This window comes from Pholis gunnellus (assembly GCF_910591455.1).
Source record: "Pholis gunnellus genome assembly, chromosome: 7".
Taxonomy (NCBI): Eukaryota; Metazoa; Chordata; class Actinopteri; order Perciformes; family Pholidae; genus Pholis; species Pholis gunnellus.
This window is the reverse complement of record NC_136533.1, coordinates 19703900-19722716: the sequence shown is the minus strand read 5'-3', so window position 1 is coordinate 19722716 and position 18817 is coordinate 19703900. Positions and strand designations below refer to the sequence as shown.

The 18817-nt window shown below is 45.1% G+C and overlaps 1 protein-coding gene across 1 annotated transcript in view; it reads right to left on the bottom strand.

Annotated features, from left to right (window-relative positions):
• Positions 1-18817, bottom strand: part of cecr2 (CECR2 histone acetyl-lysine reader) — a 34052-nt gene that overhangs the window by 14064 nt on the left and 1171 nt on the right. The window contains exons 2-5 of the mRNA XM_079163839.1: positions 4660-4754; positions 1823-2006; positions 878-1005; positions 575-658 (exon numbers count right to left, since the gene is read on the bottom strand). Of these exons, the coding sequence (XP_079019965.1) occupies positions 575-658; positions 878-1005; positions 1823-2006; positions 4660-4754 (491 nt within the window). The remainder of the gene's footprint in view (positions 1-574; positions 659-877; positions 1006-1822; positions 2007-4659; positions 4755-18817) is intronic.

Sequence of the window (18817 nt, the reverse complement as noted above, 5' to 3'; positions counted from 1 at the left end):
ATATACAAATTATTCCAGAGGGATTAGAAGTATTGCATCTTCAACTAGTTGTAATCTAAAGCGACCGCCTGACACTTTGTGACTATTAGGCTTTTTGGACTTTAGATTACTCTTATGTACAACTGGAGACAAAGTGTTTATAACAGGGAGTTCAGGAGTTACATTCTCCTAGTACTTCCTTAGCATTGTGCTAACCTTTCAGTTCCCTTGCACTTACAGCCAAATTCAAACTGCACAGTAGCTACGATGACGGTAAATATACTGCAACATATACTGAAATTTATATGACCTCCATGATATTTTCCACGATGAGCACGTTTTTCCCACAGAGTCAATTAAAATACAAGGGGTCTACACTTGTGGTGAGAATATGGTTGGTGTATGCGAGTACGTGGCCAAGAAATACTCTATTAATATTTAAATACATTTCAGGTACAGCAGTCAACGACTCACTGAGGGATCTTCAAAACTCTGATCATGCATCATTTTCATGAGTCATGATCGTTCAAACCCTCTCTATCATCTGTGGACACAGCCATGGCATCTGTTGTGACAGTTAAATGTTTATTCTCACCATAGCTGAGGTTCTTCCAGTTTTATCTTCTTTGGTGGTCTTCCCCTTTTCTTTTTCCCTGGTAATGCCAGCTCAGTGGTTTCACTGAAAAACAACATCAAGTCTTTAAAATTACAGCCTTTTAACCAAGCAATAATAATAATATGAGAGCTCTATGTGTAACCCTTAACAGGCCTGTAAATGAGGGTCAACACTTACCACATGCACTAGTTAACCACAGAAAAAAACATGACCAGTGACATGACATCTGTTCTTGTTGTACTGGACGGAGGAAGACGATACAAAATGCCCGGTGCTATTTACCTGATCTTCTCTGCTTTGCTCTCGACTGGCTCTTCTTTGTACATGCGAGTGCCATAGAAGTACCAGTAGAGGGCTCCATTTCCATCCTGCCCCAGCGGCTCCACTCTCAAGCTGTCTGCATCCAGTCCCTGATGGGGGGGGGGGGGGGGCATCACATTTCTTAAATCATGTGTAGGACTGGGATTTTAAATCATCCGTCATTAGCAGGTGATGTCATTCAAGTCCTTTGAGCCTACATGGCTGTGAATCATATACAGACACGGAGCACTTTCAGTATCTTTCTGAGTACATTCGGAAATCGAATCTGCTGATTTATTTGGAAAGAACTGCTCTGGTGAGAAAGCTGTAGAATATATTAGAGGGAAATTATAAACTGACGGAAGTAAAACGGTCAGGTTATTATTAGATGTACTAAAGTTAATTCCACGATATATGTTGAGGTGATATTTCCTTTGTTAGGTGTAATATAAACTTCATTACTTATAAATTCAGTTAGACCGCAAGCATTCCGTTGCAAGTTCAGGTGTAAATGTAAATGAGAATCGTACAGCTCTTCTTTCGCCCACATAAAATAATCCCAGTGTTGATTAAAAGAATGAAAATGTGTCGTGCTTTAAAATTCACCAACCTGTTCTGTGTTAGCGGTGCTGTCAGCTGAAATCAGGAGCCCTGATGAATTATACTCACACACGGTATCCATTTAAACTCATTTTACTGCTAAAAAGGTCAAAACTAATTAAAGTAGTCGCAGGTTTTTTTTAACGTACCGACCATAAAGTGTTAATGGGATGCAATGCTTACAGGCTATGTAGGTCATATTTCAGTGGTTTACACATTAAGTGATGTAGCTTCATCTGTGTTTTTGTATTTCAATACAGTACCCGAGTATAATGCATAAAACCCAATATGTCTTGATAGTTTGAGCGGGTCCTCGTGGACGTTTACCTTGAGCAGGTCAAAGACGTCAGCAGCATCCAGGCGGTAGTCGCACAGCCGGTGCAGCAGTTCCACCTGAGTGCGAGGAGGGAGATTCTCAAAGGGACCCTCTCGCAGTGGGTGGGGTTTCCCCTCCTCCAGCTCCCACCGGTAGCTGATGATGTCGTCCAGGTAACTGCTAAATGCCTGGGGGCTAAAGGGCAGGGCAAAGGAACGGATGAGAGACCGAGAGTGACAGAGGCAGGCGCGATAGGTTTCTCAACTTTAAACAGTATGAAAACCTTTTCAACAGCAGGTCAAATCTCTTCAGATACAAACACTGACCGGTTATTTGGGCCCGCATGCCAGCAGAGCAAATACATTACAAAAAAAAACACTGATGTACTATTACATTATCACAATAATGTTTTGTTTTTCTTGGTGTGGTTGTCTCATTGTGTGTCAGCAACTACTCCGGAGTTTTGTCTTTAAATAGTCGGCACAATTAACCATTCTGGTTCAGTTCCCCCCCCACCTAGGATCTATTGTTAGTGTGGAGAGGTGCGATGGTGCCTTTGCTATGTGAGGATCTCAGGGTGGTGGTGCTGAGCAGGTAAAGCCAGACTAGGAGGGTTCGGTACGTCCCTTTTGTCCTACTTGTGTCTTGTGGTTAACTGTTGTTTCCTGAGTTTGTTTTGTAACTGATGATTAGTTCTATTAAAGTATGCTCATCCACTGTAAATACATTTGAAACGTGCTTGTAGGGCTATACAAATAAAGCAGACTTTTTATTCGAATAATACTTAGGATTCTATTAGTTGTAACCCCTAAATGAAGGATTCATTTATGTTAGATTCGTGACTTGTTACAAATGTTTATTAGATCATGAGGTTATAAGGAACTTTGGTATGTATCAATTACAAAATTAAGTAATTAAGTTTATTATAACAAATAATAAAAATGTTTTTATTGGTCCATTGAGATATGTCAGTATGGATAAATGCAACCAATTAAATTGCAAATGCTGTGTGCACATTGTTAGGCCAACACGCCTCAAAATCAACTAGTGTCCTTTTAGAAGGCACGGCTTAGGAAACTAACAAAGTTCAAACTGGCCCTATCGGCTTTGAGACAGGGGCTGCACTCATTTCCTTGAATGGGTGAGTGCGGTTGTATCTCTGCTATGAGTGGAAGCTGGTAAATAAATGTTGGTTCCGGTTCAGGTCTTGCCGATTAATCTGTACCTTTCAGTTCCGACCCAGCCGAAACAGAACAAGGGCTCGGGGCAGGGGTGAGCATCTACGCAACGGCACAGAGAAAGAGGGCCAGAAAAATGGCTTATCTTGAAAGAGCAGTGTGCACTTTTCACACAGCTGCAGCCCCCCCTACCCCCCATCTCTCTCTCTCTCTCTCTCTCTCTCTCTCTCCCACTCTCTGTCCCTCGTTCTCCCCAACATGCCTCCCCCTCCCTCCTCTCCCCCGCTCCGGCAGAGCGTTTAACACGTGCGGATGAAAAGGGCAGCTCTGTGAAAGGCTAGCGCTGAGCAGCCACCCCCGGGATGCCAGCGCCTGTCCACTCCAATAAAGCAGGTTGTCCTCCTGTTACCGGTTGCCTGGGTGGAAGAACTGGATCATTCCTGCCTCTCTACTTATATCGGTTCACTGGGACCACTATGCTTCTTTCTGATGATGGGCGAGGGTAGGAGGTGTGTTCGAAAGGGGGGGGGGGGGGAGCCCCATGAGAGATTAAAGCCATTTGTGGATTTGAATAAGAACTCACTTTCTCCCATCATTTGGTTACAGAGGAGAAAAAAAAAGTTTCAGTGGCTGAGCTGTACACATGTATTGCCGTAGTAGTAGAGCACTCTTTCACCACAGACCGTAAGTCATCGCATGGTGAGTAAATTCTGACGCCTCAGCGAGTCATTGTGCCGGTGACTCAGACTTCCTGTGAAGCCTCTTGGGTGCTATGACTAATTTAAAGTAGATGGAAATACTGCTTTTATCCTGGCAGCTACATGTCAGAAAAAAAAACCCTGTATTGATTATTTTCCACTGTGCCTCTGATGTTTTATTTAAAAAGGAGATGCTTCCACTATTCTAGGTCTGGCAAGATTAAGACCTAAGACCTGGAGTGCAGGTGCTTTAAGCACATTACACATTAGGACGCAGGTGGTCTTGTACGGTATTCCCTCGCCCTTTATCCTTTAGAACTACTAAGTACCCCAAGCTAGCTTAGCATTCCTGGTACAATTCATCACTTTGCATTTTACATTGAAATTAAAATGTTCCTAATTTAAACCATTTTTCTTAAGCAAAGCTCTTATATGGCAGATTGTGCTTATGCATTTCAGACTTCAGCTTAATTTGTTTAATCGTTTTGTATTTCTCAAAGCAAGATATATCAATAATATACTTTTGTGGTATGGCAACCCAAACAAAGTTTGGGTTGCCAGTATATTATTGATATTGTATATATATTGATACAGTATATTATTGATATATCCAAACAAAGTTTGGGTTGCCAGTTGGGTTTGGGTTCAATTTCATATTGGTATCTTATCACAACACTTTGAATGATTCGCAGCCCTAATGGAGAGAACACTGGACACTCTGTGACACTGTGAACCACAACTATGGTCAGATTGAATTGTGAACCGTGCGTACCTCTTTACCGCCAGACTACAGTATCATTCGTTACTACTGTCAACGTTTTGTTATTATCTACACCAGTGATTCCAGTTAACTTCTCCTTCGGCCCCGACTCAAAACCTCATCCAACTATTGTGTTAAGCTGCACTGACATTAGTTTCAACCGCCTTTGCCGATATTTACCAGATACTTTGTTCTTCTCACTCTATACTTACGTGATGTCATTGCGCTGGTAGCAGCCCTGCAAAAGACAAGCAATGAGGTCCCTGAGGAAGTCCAAGTCCTGCTCCGACAGGGCCTTCTCCAACTCCTGGAGAAACACAACAAAAGAGAGCGCAGGGTCAATACACACGTGAAGAATACACACTACATATATAAGATATTACTAATTATTAACACAGCTCAGCTGCAAAATTATGAAACCAGAGGAGCTTGAAAGGAAAACTCTTTCAATAAGGCAAAGGCATTATTAAACACAGGGGATTAATAACGTATCAAACGATCGGTGGTCATCACATGAGGAAAGGAAATGTCTGTACGTTGAGATAATGAATGAAGAATAAGACGTGATATTCCTGAGCCCTCTGCATATGTTTTCGACAGAGCTGGTTCCAGTGTAAGGTAAGCTGGCAGAGGCAGACAGCAGGAGGGGCGGTTGGAATTTGTCGTTGTCTGATTCGGGCTTCTTGGTTTGCCAGTGGTTGTTTGGCTGAAGCAGAGGTTCAAGTTCAGCCATGACCCCTCTCTCCTGGCATTGTGTTTCCTCCATTGAGGTTTCATGAAGCGGCAGTAACCGGCAGAGCAAACTCTAAAAGGCCTGAAAGCGCCGAGGAGAGATGGGAGGCAGCAGGGGCCTAGAGCTGCAACACAGCCGTGCCCCCCCCCTTCCCTCCCTCCTCCTCCTCTCCTTTGCTGACCAACCAAAACGCAGCACCCCACACAGCTTCCCAGCATGCACTGCTTTCCCAAATGATACCCCAAAAAGCTCAGGAGTAGAACAGGAGGGGAGAGCGAGAGAAACAGAGGGAACAGGAGGCTGAGAGGGCAGAAATGCAAATGCAGAGTGCTCCGTCAGCCAAGTGTCCATTTCACTTAAAGCCCCCTTATGCAGGTTGCAAACAAGCCCCTTCAGGCTGGAGCCAAACAGAACATGTCTGCCTACAGCTGACCACTCCTTACACCTCCTAGTCCTTGCTCTCACACTAGCAACAGATCCAAACTCTCTCTCTCTGTGTCACTCTTTCTCTATCCTCAGGTTCAAGGGGTTAAAACAAAAAATAAAAAGGTCCAAAATCATCTCAAGGACAAGGAGGCACGTTGGACTATTGTGCACTCACTCATCTCTTCTCAGTCTGCCTCTCTCTAGAGGAACATGGCGGTCACCAAAGGTCAGCGTACACTCCTCCCCGCCACGGAGAACGACGGACACCAGGAGCCGACAAGTCAGGACGATGACAAACAGAGGAGGAGGAGGAGGAGGTTGAGAAAAGAAGTTGAAAAAAAGAGGACAAGATTAATGTTGTGACTTGAGGTTAGAAGAGAGGGAGACTCAAGAGCCCGCTTTTGTTTCCGACTGACGCTAAAGAACGATACCAGGAGAGCAACTCTGATGACTGGAAATAAAAAAAAAACAGCTACGTCTCACTAAAAGAACGGTTCATTAGGTTTTATGAACGCATTCTAATGACCAAGTTAAAAGTCTACAAATCAACACGCTCACAGTGGCAAATGAGACGGACTCTGAAGAATATTAATACAAAATAATTCAACAAGAAGCCATAAGCAGGAAGACTTGGTGAGTCTGAGCACGTGAGAGGAAGGCAAGAGCACACAAGATGATATTTTAGGTCTAAAAGGTAGCAGGACATCTCAAAAACAGTCCTCGTCTTGCCATGGTGACTGAAGTCCAGTCACGTGATGTCACAGCAACTGGCTGAAAGATGTGTGCCATCACACATTTACAGTAAAAGACCAGAAATGTAAAGAATATAGTGATATAGTTTCATGTAGCCTACGTCAAGGGAGGCAGCGCTTTCACAACAGAGACTGTTGCTCAAGCAAGTGCATGTGCTTGTTCACGCGTACGTACGCTACTCAGCAGCAGAACTATGCCATAGCCATGAACTATGATCCTTAAAAGGATAGAAAGCATAGAGTACGTATCCCTGTGTGTACAAGCACATGTGCATAGGATGCAGAGAGATCCTGTGTCACAGTCCCTTCCACTTCCTGGTCCCCCTGTCAGGCAGCCTCTGGGCCAGAGTGAGCCCATCCGTCAGAGACAGACTGCACTTTGATCACACTTCGCAAAAGGCCCGAGGGGGGGGGGGGGGGGGGGGGGGGACACGGCCAGGGGACGAGTCTGAGAGTTGAGTGCGGCGCGGCAGAGTGGAGGGCTTGCTACGGCCCCTGGATTAACAACACCCTGCTCCACCTTTGAAGTGCCACACTGCATCTCCGATGGCAGAAGGAAGGGGAATTAATGGAGTGTGTGTGCCGTTCTTTCGGCCATACGTCCAATCCCTGTGAGGCCCGGTGCTAACTGACACTCATCTCGATGACGGGCTGCGAGGGACGAGGTCCTGTGGTAACCTCCCCCCCCCCCCCTCTATCAGCACGTACACACGAAAAGCAGCGATCAAACCAACACACTAGAAGGACACAACACGCAACCTTTGGCAAACATGAGGTCAACAACAGACAGAAAACACACTTTTACCGACATTCATTGTACACACACGTGTCTCAACAGAATAAACACTTTGCAGTACTTTGACTGCTTCGTATTAATGATCAATGGGACTCAAAAGATAAGAGCGCTGAGTGGTAAGCTTTAAAAGAGTATAAATCCTCGAGCCAAACTGCCATATTTCTCACTAAACAAATCGGGCAATTCATATTCACACACACACACACACACACACACACACACACACAGGACGGAGGGAGAGTCGAGGCTTGTCAAAAGGTGTGTCATCACCACAGCCCTTCTGTAGGCCTGGCTTGCAATCAGCAATCTGCCCTGAAGGTATTTGCTGCTCCTCTCACCCGACTCCCCTGCTCTTTCTCTCTCTCTCGCTGGCTTAACCTCTTATTCCTCTCTTCCACACCATTTTCCTCCCCCTGTCTTGCTGCACGGTGCCTACAAGGGCCTCTGAGACATTCTATTATTCCCCTGACAACACCCTTTCTCCTCTCTCCACCCCACTCTTCTCCTCCTCTCTCTGTACTCCTTATCTCTCGGCTCCCTCCACACATTGTCCCCCCACTCAAGCCGGAGCCGTTGGCTGGCTGCACAGTAGCGGAGGACGGAGCAGATCTCCTGTTGTGATCTGCAAGGATCCTACAAAAATTGTATTTTTGGCACAGTGGGGGGGGGGGCAGAGCAGCCTCTGGACAGAAAATCTGTGTTTGAAAAAGTGTTCAAGGTGCAGTCTCACCTTTCAATGTATTAAATAGAAACAGGCAAACAGTGTGAGAAGTAACACCTGTCACCAGCGATCTGTTCTTGTGTCTCTCACATAATGCCGACATGGGCAAGCCGTGACAGAAATGTCTACTTCACTCACCGCACTTGTGTCGTGTAGGAGGCGGTCCTTAAAGAGTTCTTCCCATTATGTAGGTTTGCATCATCTTTTTAATATTACAAGTGTGTATGCTGTGGGCTGATGCTTCAGTCATGGATAGATTTGGGCCCATGTAGACGACGAGCATCCGGTCCACAAAGAACATGCGGTTGATGTTGGTCAAAGTCAGGAAGGCTCAAGGTTAAGAACGGGTTGACGCATGTCAGTCAATTCTTAGTTAGGACCCTCCTCCTAACCCAACTCTTGGTTGGATGCCTGGCTTTGATGAGCATGCATCTCTATTAGGATGGTCTATGGTTTACCAGTGGAATGTGTAGCACATTACTGCAGACTGGAGTCTCTGCTTAAGGTCACAACCAGAGATTCCCCTGTGACTATCTCATAAGAATGGGTCCAACGCGCATTCAGAAATACTGCATCACACGCACATCTGCTATATAAAAGGGGTTTAATGATGCCAAGCTAAAAGATGAGCCCCCACGAGGAGGAGGACACAGCTCCAGGTCTCTGCTTGACACGAGAACCGGGATGGTAAATGTTACGAGACATGTGACGTAAATCATCTGAGAAAGGAGAGGAGCAGACTTTTCAAAAGAAAGAAGACGTCAAGGCTACACTGAGTTCAAGGCAGAACACACCATCTGCATTTGCAGATAAAAGTGAAATGTGCTTTCCTCAGTAGACACCGATGGCCCTGTGATGTGTCCCATTCATATCGGTAGAGGGAGAGAAACTGAGATAAAAAGGACGTACGAGTGTCTGGCCAATGCATGCAGCAAGAAAGAGAGAGACAGAGAGAGAGTGTCATGGGGTAGTGATATGCAGTGGAGCGGCATATGTATCAGAAGGCCCAAGGTTGTGGCAGATCCACAGAGACCATAGTATCGGGGGTTGGCCTCTCTGGCTCTAGCCTCACAGCAGATACTTTCCATGCCACTGCCGTTAACAGCTCCTCCGGGGTCTATATCACCAACAGTTGGAGGATGTGTGCACAGCCAGTGGGAGGGGGGGAAGGGAGGCCTGTTTGTTGTGTAAAGGGCCCTCTCTCTTCCTCTCCTTCTTTCTTTATTTCTTCCTCCCCCACTCCCCTCCCACTTTCATCTCCCACATGGTTCCTCCAGGAGCCATCATCTGACAACACCCCCCACCCCCCCATTCGTAACCACCTCCTGCCACATGACAAACATGCGCACACATCAGCCATAACACCGCAGGAAGACGCCCCCTCGCATCCTCAGGATGTACCGTTCATCTGATCATCAGAGGGGAGCGACGAACATCTTTCAGCTGCTGCCAGACGCATCAAAACAAGAACTTGTTGGCTGCTTTTGCCTGGACGGTTATTCTTGATCTACAACATGTCTGTCTGAGCCACAGTGGAAGGTTGTGTACTCCACACCTGTCGTGACTAGCATTATGACACATTCAAAACAACTAGAGCCTACAGGCGAGGGCACCATTTGTTTATGAAAATATGTGAACAGGAAGAACCGTTGAAGAACAGTTGATCTCACTGAGCTGCACTACCAGGTGGGAGCAGCCACCAACACTAAATATAGCTTATAGGCTACACTACTGTAAAGAAAAAATTAAACCCTTTTCTCCTGTAAGGTCAGTTTCAACTTCCAACTGAGTTTTATTATAGTGCCTCAGGGCTAAAAGGGACAGGTGGCAGGGCTGTATGAAGGGGTAGTGGAGGAGTGTGTGTGTGTGTGTGTGTGTGTGTGTGTGTGTGTGTGTGTGTGTGTGTGTGTGTGTGTGTGTGTGTGTGTGTGTGTGTGTGTGTGTGTGTTGAGCCATGGACAGATCCTTCCTAAGACCCTTTGCCTTGGCCTACCCTGCTTGCTATGAGGGTGAAAATCATTAAGCCCAGGAGATGGGAGGCCTCGCATGCTTCCACTGTCAGCTCTGAGGAAACCACATCATCGACTTCCTTATATGAAAATGGCGCTTCCTGCTTCAGCTGACATCCCAGAGGTCCCATTCGCTGACTGCATAAACATGCACCCACATACACGTGCACACGCCCACACAAACATTTCGGTAAAATCTTTGCCTGCTGGCCCTGAGGAGGAGGAAAAAAAAGGTCCCTGACCAGTATGGTTGTAGACGTCAGAGGGAGGAGTCTAGAAACGGAGAAAACAACATGGAGCAGATGGCTTGCAGCCGCGGAGTCAAAGCAAAAAGACAGGAGGAGACAGCTTATTGACAGGAGAGGAAGAGTAACCTTTACAGAAGGTGTTTGATTCCAACATGTATAGTGAACGGTGTATATCTTGCATCTCTTTTTCTCTGTGTATCACAGGAAGTTAAGATAAGATTTACTTTATTGTCCCGCAGCGAATACATACATACATACGCATGGACGTGCTTCAATTCACATGTTGAGTGTGAGACAATGCTTCTTTAAAATAATTAAACTGGGAATAATCAAACCAGATAATATATAAGCAAATTGCAATATCTTAGTCCCTAAATAAAATCATGAAATATTACTGAATGGTCTTTTGAACCGTCTGCCTGAAGGCAACACATCACATGTGTTGTGTTCAGGATCTTCTGCGCCTCCCTGAGCACAGGTTTGTCAAATAAAGGCTGAAGACACTAGAGATCTTCATTGCTGGTTGAGTAAGACGCTGATGCTTGTATATCAAAAGTCAAAATCATTAGTGTACTATGTACACCAGGAAGTCTATGCCTTCTCAAAAAGTGTAAGCTGTTTGAATATGCTACTGAATCAGTAGGTACTGTATTTTGAGAACTAGTTGTAGTCTTTGTATTGTGTTGAATGCAACATTTAACATGAGAGGACGGTGTTGGGTCTTTTTGGTTCTAGTTATTTGAATTCAGCCTGTTGGCGCGCATTCCTAGTAGATTATTTGTATTTATTGTTTCGTGAACACTGTATTTAAAAAAATAGAAGTTTCTGCTTTAACATCTTTTCAGAGTATTACAATGCATTAATGAATGTTCTGGTGTCTGATGAGCCTTAAGTGCTTCCTACAACTGTACTTCTACTACCAAATTAATTTTGGGTCTGAATGTCTGCTCATTCATATGAATGGCGCCCCTCCATTGACGCAATGAAGGCGCCAATGCAGAGGGCTTCGTAAAACAGTTGGAACTTGCTCAACTTTTGCTGCAACGCAACATCATCCAGAGTGAGGCGGCGTGTTCCTGGATTGCATTTTATTGTGTCGCCACTAGTAACGGAACAACACGCCCACAACAATGCAATGTGTTGTATTGTCAACGGCCATTCAGACATAACATGTGTTATGGGTCACCAGTTAGTATTTTGACAACATGTGTAAAGATGTGGGGCTGAGAACATTCAGAGTGTGCCAACCAGAGATCCTTACTTAAGCCTGTGGCCTCCAGCAATCCATGTAGTCAGCCAAGTGTGTGCCAGTCTGCCCCCCCCCCATAAGGCCCCACAGACACCCACCCCCCTGCATCCCCTTGTGCCAGCTCTCAGACAACACTCTGGTCAGCGTTGCGATAAAAAAAAAGAAGTCAACTCAACCTTTTAGACTAATATTCCCAATGCTCCCTCCCTCTTTATACATCCTACTGTTGAGGAGTGTGTTTCCTACAGGAACTCTTTATTACCTCCTCTTACTGTGCTGTTGAAACAGACAAATCAACACAAAACGCTGTTTCTAAGCACGCCAAACACGCGAACCAGTGACCCCACTAAGTTTTCAGGGCCTGGTTTGGTGAAGTTCTCGTCACTGGGTTTCTCTCAGGCTTCTCGTCTCTACAAGCAGCCGCTGAGGCACAAAGTGAGACGGCATCACTGGAGGGGCTGGAGACAGACAGAGGGAACCATGGGGAGCTTCAACAATGGAGCTGGCTGAAACAAACCCCGGTGTATGTGCCCCTCTGCCTCCCCCTCTGTGCACACACTCCCCATGTGAAACCATCTGATGCATGTACTGCTGCTCTCACTTGTCAATCACAATTGGGGGGAGGGGCAGCAGCCCCCTTACAAAGCCACCCTCACAGCGCATGCAAGGGAGGGCATTAGAAAAAGAAAAAAAAAGACATGCAAAGCGGTTCTTGATCTTCGAGGGGTACTCCCAGAGTGTGAAAAAAAGTCTCGGGGCCTTTATGTGGAGCCTGATCTGGCAAGAGAGTGTCAGAGGTTGGAGTCTGCGAGGCTGAAACATGGGCTGAGCTGTGGATGTGTCAGCGGGTGGGAGAGAAAGGGACAGAAAGGGGAAGCGATGAGGGATGAGTTAACGGCGCTGATCTGAGATGAGAATGGATCCTTGTTGTTGCGTTAAAGTAAAGCAGCCTCGGGTTGAAGGTAAACACGTTATCGGGGATTTTACTGAACCCCGATGGTGGTGCTCAATCTCAGGAGTCCATCCTGCCGCACATCTTCACCACAACCACCCTTGGCTATCACTTCAAATAAACAAAACTTTATTGAGGTCAGACTAGAGTTGTCAACGCATATTCAAAATTTGAATATACGAGTAGTAAATAAAACAGATTTTCAAATATAAGTAGGAGACCTAACCACATGAAATATGAGTGAGTAGTACTTCCTATCTTTGCACCTTTCAAAACAAAAATCACACGTTTAATAATGTGATCTACACTGGAAATCACTTATAACCAAAAGCAAAGCGATCTCCCTCCAGCCAGCTGCCACCGTATTTAGGGTTTTGTAGTGAAATGACGGGGTATCGATAACTCTTTCGCCGTTCCTCATCCATGGTGCTTTACCCCTTTGAAAGTGAACAAATATTTGAACGTCATTTGTGGCCAATTTTGACAGCCCTGGGCCAGACTGGCAAGTAACGTTAAGTTAACTGCTTTCTACATTTATAATCCACAAAACCGGGAATCAGCTGAAGCGGGGCCATGACGGAGCAACACATAAGCCCTGATCCTATTCCCCGTTAATCCATTTGCTTTCGAGACAACAGAAACAAGTATGTTGCTCACAGGCTGCCCGCCCTTATTTACCAGATCTAATAGGACTAAATCTTCTTTTACAATCACACCGGGGGCGTTGCGAAAATAGGAACCCCCCCTCCCCAGAAGGGCTGCAGCAGCAGCAGCAGCAGCAGCAGTAGTATCTAGCACCCAGTCAGAGTGGAGAGCCTCCACCCTCCAGGGGGATGGGAAAGAAAGACTCACCATCTGGGGTTTAGTCATGGTGATGCCAGGGGCCGGGGAGAGAGAGGGACGGGGTAGAGCGACAGCTAACGGGTACGAGCCGAGGTAGTGAGACAAGTGATGGCAAAGAGAATGGGACATGGTGAGAGGCAGACAGAGAGGCTAGTCCTTGAACACTTACTGAGATCTTCAAGGCTCAGCACATCCAAGCAGGTGTCCAGTTAACCTAGCAGGTTGGACAGCTAATCGGGCCGAAGTTGGGCGTAGCGCTGTGATGTCACCATCTCTATGAGCTAATAACGACAATTTATAATTGTACAAACCCCAACAGATGCAACATAACTGGAGAGGGAGGGAGCCGCCAATCTGTACCTGAACACACTAATCAGGCAACGTAAGTGAAAACAGCTGTGTGGGACGACTGCTGGCGTGTGAGGCCTTCAGGAGATAATGAGGAACTGAGGCGGTCCACACTGTTAACAGGCTGAACCATAAAATCCAGGTATGGTTGGGATTAAACAATCAAAACAAAAGAAAATAATAAACGGGTACTCAAGCTAGCTATTAAAACTGGGTGCCATAGAGACCAAGAGTTCGACAACGTGATTCTGTACGCTGTGTGAAAGACAGAAGCAAATGTCCTTCATGAGAGTTATAATCTGATCTCAAGGTCTTTGTAGCAGGTGTAGAAATGAGAGAATAGGAAAAGCACACACTGCACCACACTGACCTTTAATAGCCGAGCTCTTCGCCAACAAGTGCACAAAATAAATAGTGTTTCTAACTAATCAACCACGAAGATATAAATAATCCAAATTAACCAATCAGAAAGTAATCCTCTGAAACAATCACAAATCTACAAAATCACAGTAAGAATAAGTTCTTCATTAGTGTTTCAAAAGTGTCTCAAAAGTGTTTGTGAGAATAAATAATATTAGGGTCTAGGCTGTTAGCACTGCAGACCCTGTTACCTTTATCTAGAAGTCATTCTTTTATGTTACCGGAAACACTTATTTAACACATTTTTTTAAACCGCCTCGTTTTCACATTTGAAACTCTTGAATTCAGGAAAATATCAACAACAAGAAGAGCATCATAGGCAGGAGCACGGCAACATGGCGGCGCTCTTGCCACTAAAGATTTAACGTCTTTTCTTCTTTGAGATGCTTATGTTAGTAAATCAGCTGAACCTGATCGGCTTAGTTTCCACTTGAAGACCAAAGCCATGTTAGCAGCACTGTTACGCTGTGACGCTGTTCCTTGAGCTGAATGCTAACACCATGTTAATGTTTAGCACGTAACATGTTTACCATAACAACCGCCTTAGTTAAGCATGCTAACATTTGCTAATTAGCAGCAAACACAAAGTACAGCTGTGACATCACCACAGTCATTAGGATACATCCTCTGGGAACCATGAGTGTGTCTGTACAAATATTTGTGCCCGTCCATCATGTGGATGTAGAGATATGCTACAGGATAAGTGGATGCCATCATCATCATTAGTGGCTGAGATATTTCAGAGCGGACCAAAGTGATGGGATAACTGATGTACAGTTCAACCAACAACGCCATCCATAGAGCCACGCCACGAATAGACCTAAAAAGATGTATGCGTTTTATGCCCATACTCAAAGGTTCTTCTCGAGCCAGACAGGGAAAGTTTAAGTAAAAAACAGTTTATTTCGTTAAGTGTCTCTTCGTTTCTTGGCCCACACAAGGATGGTAATGTCTCTCATTAGCTGAAAACATCTCGTTATGGAACAAGGAATGTTCTGTCGCCAAAGATAACAAAACTGCTGCCTGGCTTTGTGTTCTGCGCTGCGGTGTCATTTCTCTTCTTCCTATTATATCATTCTTGTCAAATTTAAAGTATAAACCTAAAAATGCCACACTCAGAAGCTTATATGAAATGCGCTTTCACACAAACAACTGCATTATGGCGATCTGCACAGAGCTTGGGCAAAAAAAATGAAAGTCCACTTTGAAGGCTCATGAATTGCCCACGTCTCTTAGCTAATCACCAATAATGGGTATCTCCTAAGAGGAGGCTTATTTAAGTCAGAGTTCACCACGTAGATTATGACGGGCGGCTGATGAAGACATACGGAACAAATGCACGATGTGCCAAACGGGGCCGCCAGCGGAGCGGGAAGATGACGGGGGACAGAGGTCGTCGTCAAATGAAGGCCGTGTCTGGTGATGAAGGGCACATCATTCACAATCCAGCGACAGAGGCCTACCAGCGTCTGTTGGCTGTGGGATTCTAGGGGTCATTTCAAAAAGACACACAGCCAAGAAATCAAGCATTCGCCACAGAGACAAAAAGCCAGGGGACAGGCATGTCGACCCTGGGTCTCCTTCCTGCAGATCACCCTCCCACTCCTCCACACTAATGTCCATTCACTTCGTAGCACGCTCGCTCGATCTCGAGTACACTTTTTCCTCCACTGCCCCTCTTTCCCTCCCACTCATTCTTTCTTTTCCTCTCCATCTCAACCACTTGACTGTCTCATCCACACACACTGCTTTCCCAGCTCGCTGCCTGCAGCCTGAGGAAAGTGGAAACCAGTGTCAGTGAAGTGTATCAGCCCAAGGAACAATGTGCAAGGGGGCTGTTTTGTAAGGCTAGCCAAGGAGATTTTTTTTGGGGGGGGGGCTCCATTATCACTGACCAGCACCATTGAAAGAAAAGAGCTGCCCCAACAGTACCACAGTAGTACTGTCAGACTCACTCACTGAGTTTGCCAAAAAATGCACCCTGGTAAAGGTTTCACAGAGTACAAAACATAGTGATCTCAAATGTGCCATCCATTACAAAAGTGTCCATTAAGAGAAAAAGAAACAGGTGGTTCAGTGACTCTACAGCAGATATTTAGTCAGCTGCCTCGGCCAGTTCTCAATACTTATTACTCGGGGTGCATTTATCAGACTTTTTAAAGTCCTGATATCGATATCTAGGCTTTGGGTTCTAGTCGATACCAAGAACTGATCTAATTAGCAGTGTTTAATTATACGGTTGTATGCCTCACTGTGTGGAAGTGTAAGGCAACATCAGGCTCGCCTAAAACATTGCTTCCTTAATTTATAGATAGCAATACTGGATAGTTAGTTATTAAAATAACGGTATTCGACACCTGATCGGCCGATTGTCACAGATACCCAATCCAGCTATGAAGAGTCAGTATCGGACCCATCTTTCTACTCATTACACTTCAGCTCGCATCGAACAAAAACAACCTCAAACACTTATAGTGTTTAAATAGGCAACCGGGTGAAAGTACGCACCCCCACTACCCTTAAAACTCATCTCCCCACAGGTGACACAGGTCTCTAACCAGGAAATGCATAGCAATGCTTTGCCCTGCAGAGTTGGTTGAGGCCCTCAGCGGTCACAACATTGACCCCTGCCGTGTATAAACTAGGGACGTGGTGGGAAAGACGGACAAAGGACAACAGCAGCCAATACGACGCTGTGTCCACAAGAAAAGGACTGACGCTATGTCACAGTGTGTTGACACTAAAGCACAGGACAGAGTGAAATCACTCGGCGTCAAATTAATATTGATTGAGTAATATGTATGTATGGCTCATCAACTTTCTCAACCGTATAACTGTATGTGGAGACAAATGCAACAACGGTTACAGTGCCCGAGCCAGCTTGTCTTGTTGCTGGTATGTGGCATTAAGCAAAACAAACATGTCTCACTAACAGTTTCCTCTTATTTCTATGATGTCCTCACTTCGGAACAAGCCATTCCAGACTACTGTCCTACATCAATGTGGATAATTTACAAAGCCACAGAGGAGCACGGGCTGGACTAGTGGGCCATGACTCCTTGAGCCTTTATCTTCATGTCGTCATATCTTTAGTGCAGCCCTCCCGGTATCTGCGGTGTGAAACACAGAAGGTCGGACTAAGGTGTTCTGCGTTGCCTCATGTTTATAACTTCCTGACATGAAAGCTGACCAAAAGCCCACTTTACGCAGCAAATGGTATGGAGCCCATTAGGCGTCAAAGCTGAGCTCCAAAGCAGTCTGGCCTGAAGGACCATATAAAGGTCATGTTCTGATGCACAACAGCCCCAGGAACCGCATTGGGCACACTGTTTAAGAAACAAACAACACTTAACTCAAGTGAGCAAACATGTGCAGGTGTAGATGTTTCAGTAATTCAAAAGCAAGAAACGACATCTTTAGAAATTAAAATTAAAAAGGAAGAAAAACATGATTTCTTGAGCCATTGGGCACACGTATCAAGACAGTTTCCTTAAGCTGACCAAATATGCTTGAGTTTGTGACAATATGCTACCCGTACATAGATAAATTAAAATACATTGATGTAATGCTGGATCGGTTGACGCACACCTTTTTGCAATTGAATATGAATAACTCCATCAAAAGCTGCAAATAAGTAGGCCTAGCAAGCAACCAAACCAAAAGGACTATGAATGTTTTGAGTAAGCGTCACCATGTGACGGCTTCAAAGATGGTTTTAAAACAGTTTTATAGTTCTTTCCCACAGGCCTGTGGGGCTTCTGCCCGGACTATCAATCAGAACGGATCCCAACGGTTAAAAGTAGTATTCCATCCAAATGTTGAATACGTTTCACACACATGTTCATCCAAACACAGCGACTCTTAAAGAAGTGAGACTCTGCCATTGACAGAAAGTGATGATATGATTCCATGTCCCAGCAGAAGAACGCCACCATCCCCTCAGTGATGTGGACTGGGTTCTGATACCACAAATACGTGACACGACGAGAACTCAGCGGTATGTTTTCCCACTGAAACCGGTTTAAAGTGGAGGTTTCAGCACCGACACTACATTCCACTGACACAGTATTACTTAAGTTTCATTGGAAGACATGTATTTCCACTGGCTTTCAAACCAAAGCACCAAAAGCAGTAAGCTTCTATCACCACTGACTATCTATTATAATCATAAATGTAGATAATATTAGGCCCACTGAGCAACAGAGGAGTAATGACCTTGAACACTGATGGGATGTATCAGACTACTACATTAATCTTAATCTATCCTCTATATATATATATATATATATATATATATATATATATGCAGTTGATGGGGGTGTATCTGTATGAGACATGCTCAGTGATGCAGTTAAAGAAGACTGTGGGCAGCAGCACAACGACCCTGGGACGGTTCAAACCATGTTTTGGTCCACAGATGCATTCAAGTTAAAATCCAGAAGCTTTCCTTGTAACTGGGAAAAACACACTAATACAATGCGGTTGTTTCGCGTTAGTTTAGTTCCATCTAAAAAAAAGGGGAAATGCAACAGCACAAGACCCTCAACTTTCATGTAAACTTGGCGCAATGCGATCCCCCATCTGGCTCGCACCTCGTTTAATAACAAAGCGATGCCTACGTGTGCTCCTCCGCCTGAAGGGGGTGGGGATGAATGAGTGATGGGAGACTGTTGATGCGTGATGTTGACCGCACCAGTTCCTCTAAAGTGCAATCATTCCTCGATGAATTAAACGATCTACATTAACTGCGATGTGAAAAGGCACCTCGAATAAATACATGCCGGAATTAGCTGTTCTATGAAGTCCGAATACATTTTTAAAAAAAAGGAACAAGGGGGTCGAGTCGAGTGGTAAAGTTGTATTATGTCGCCTA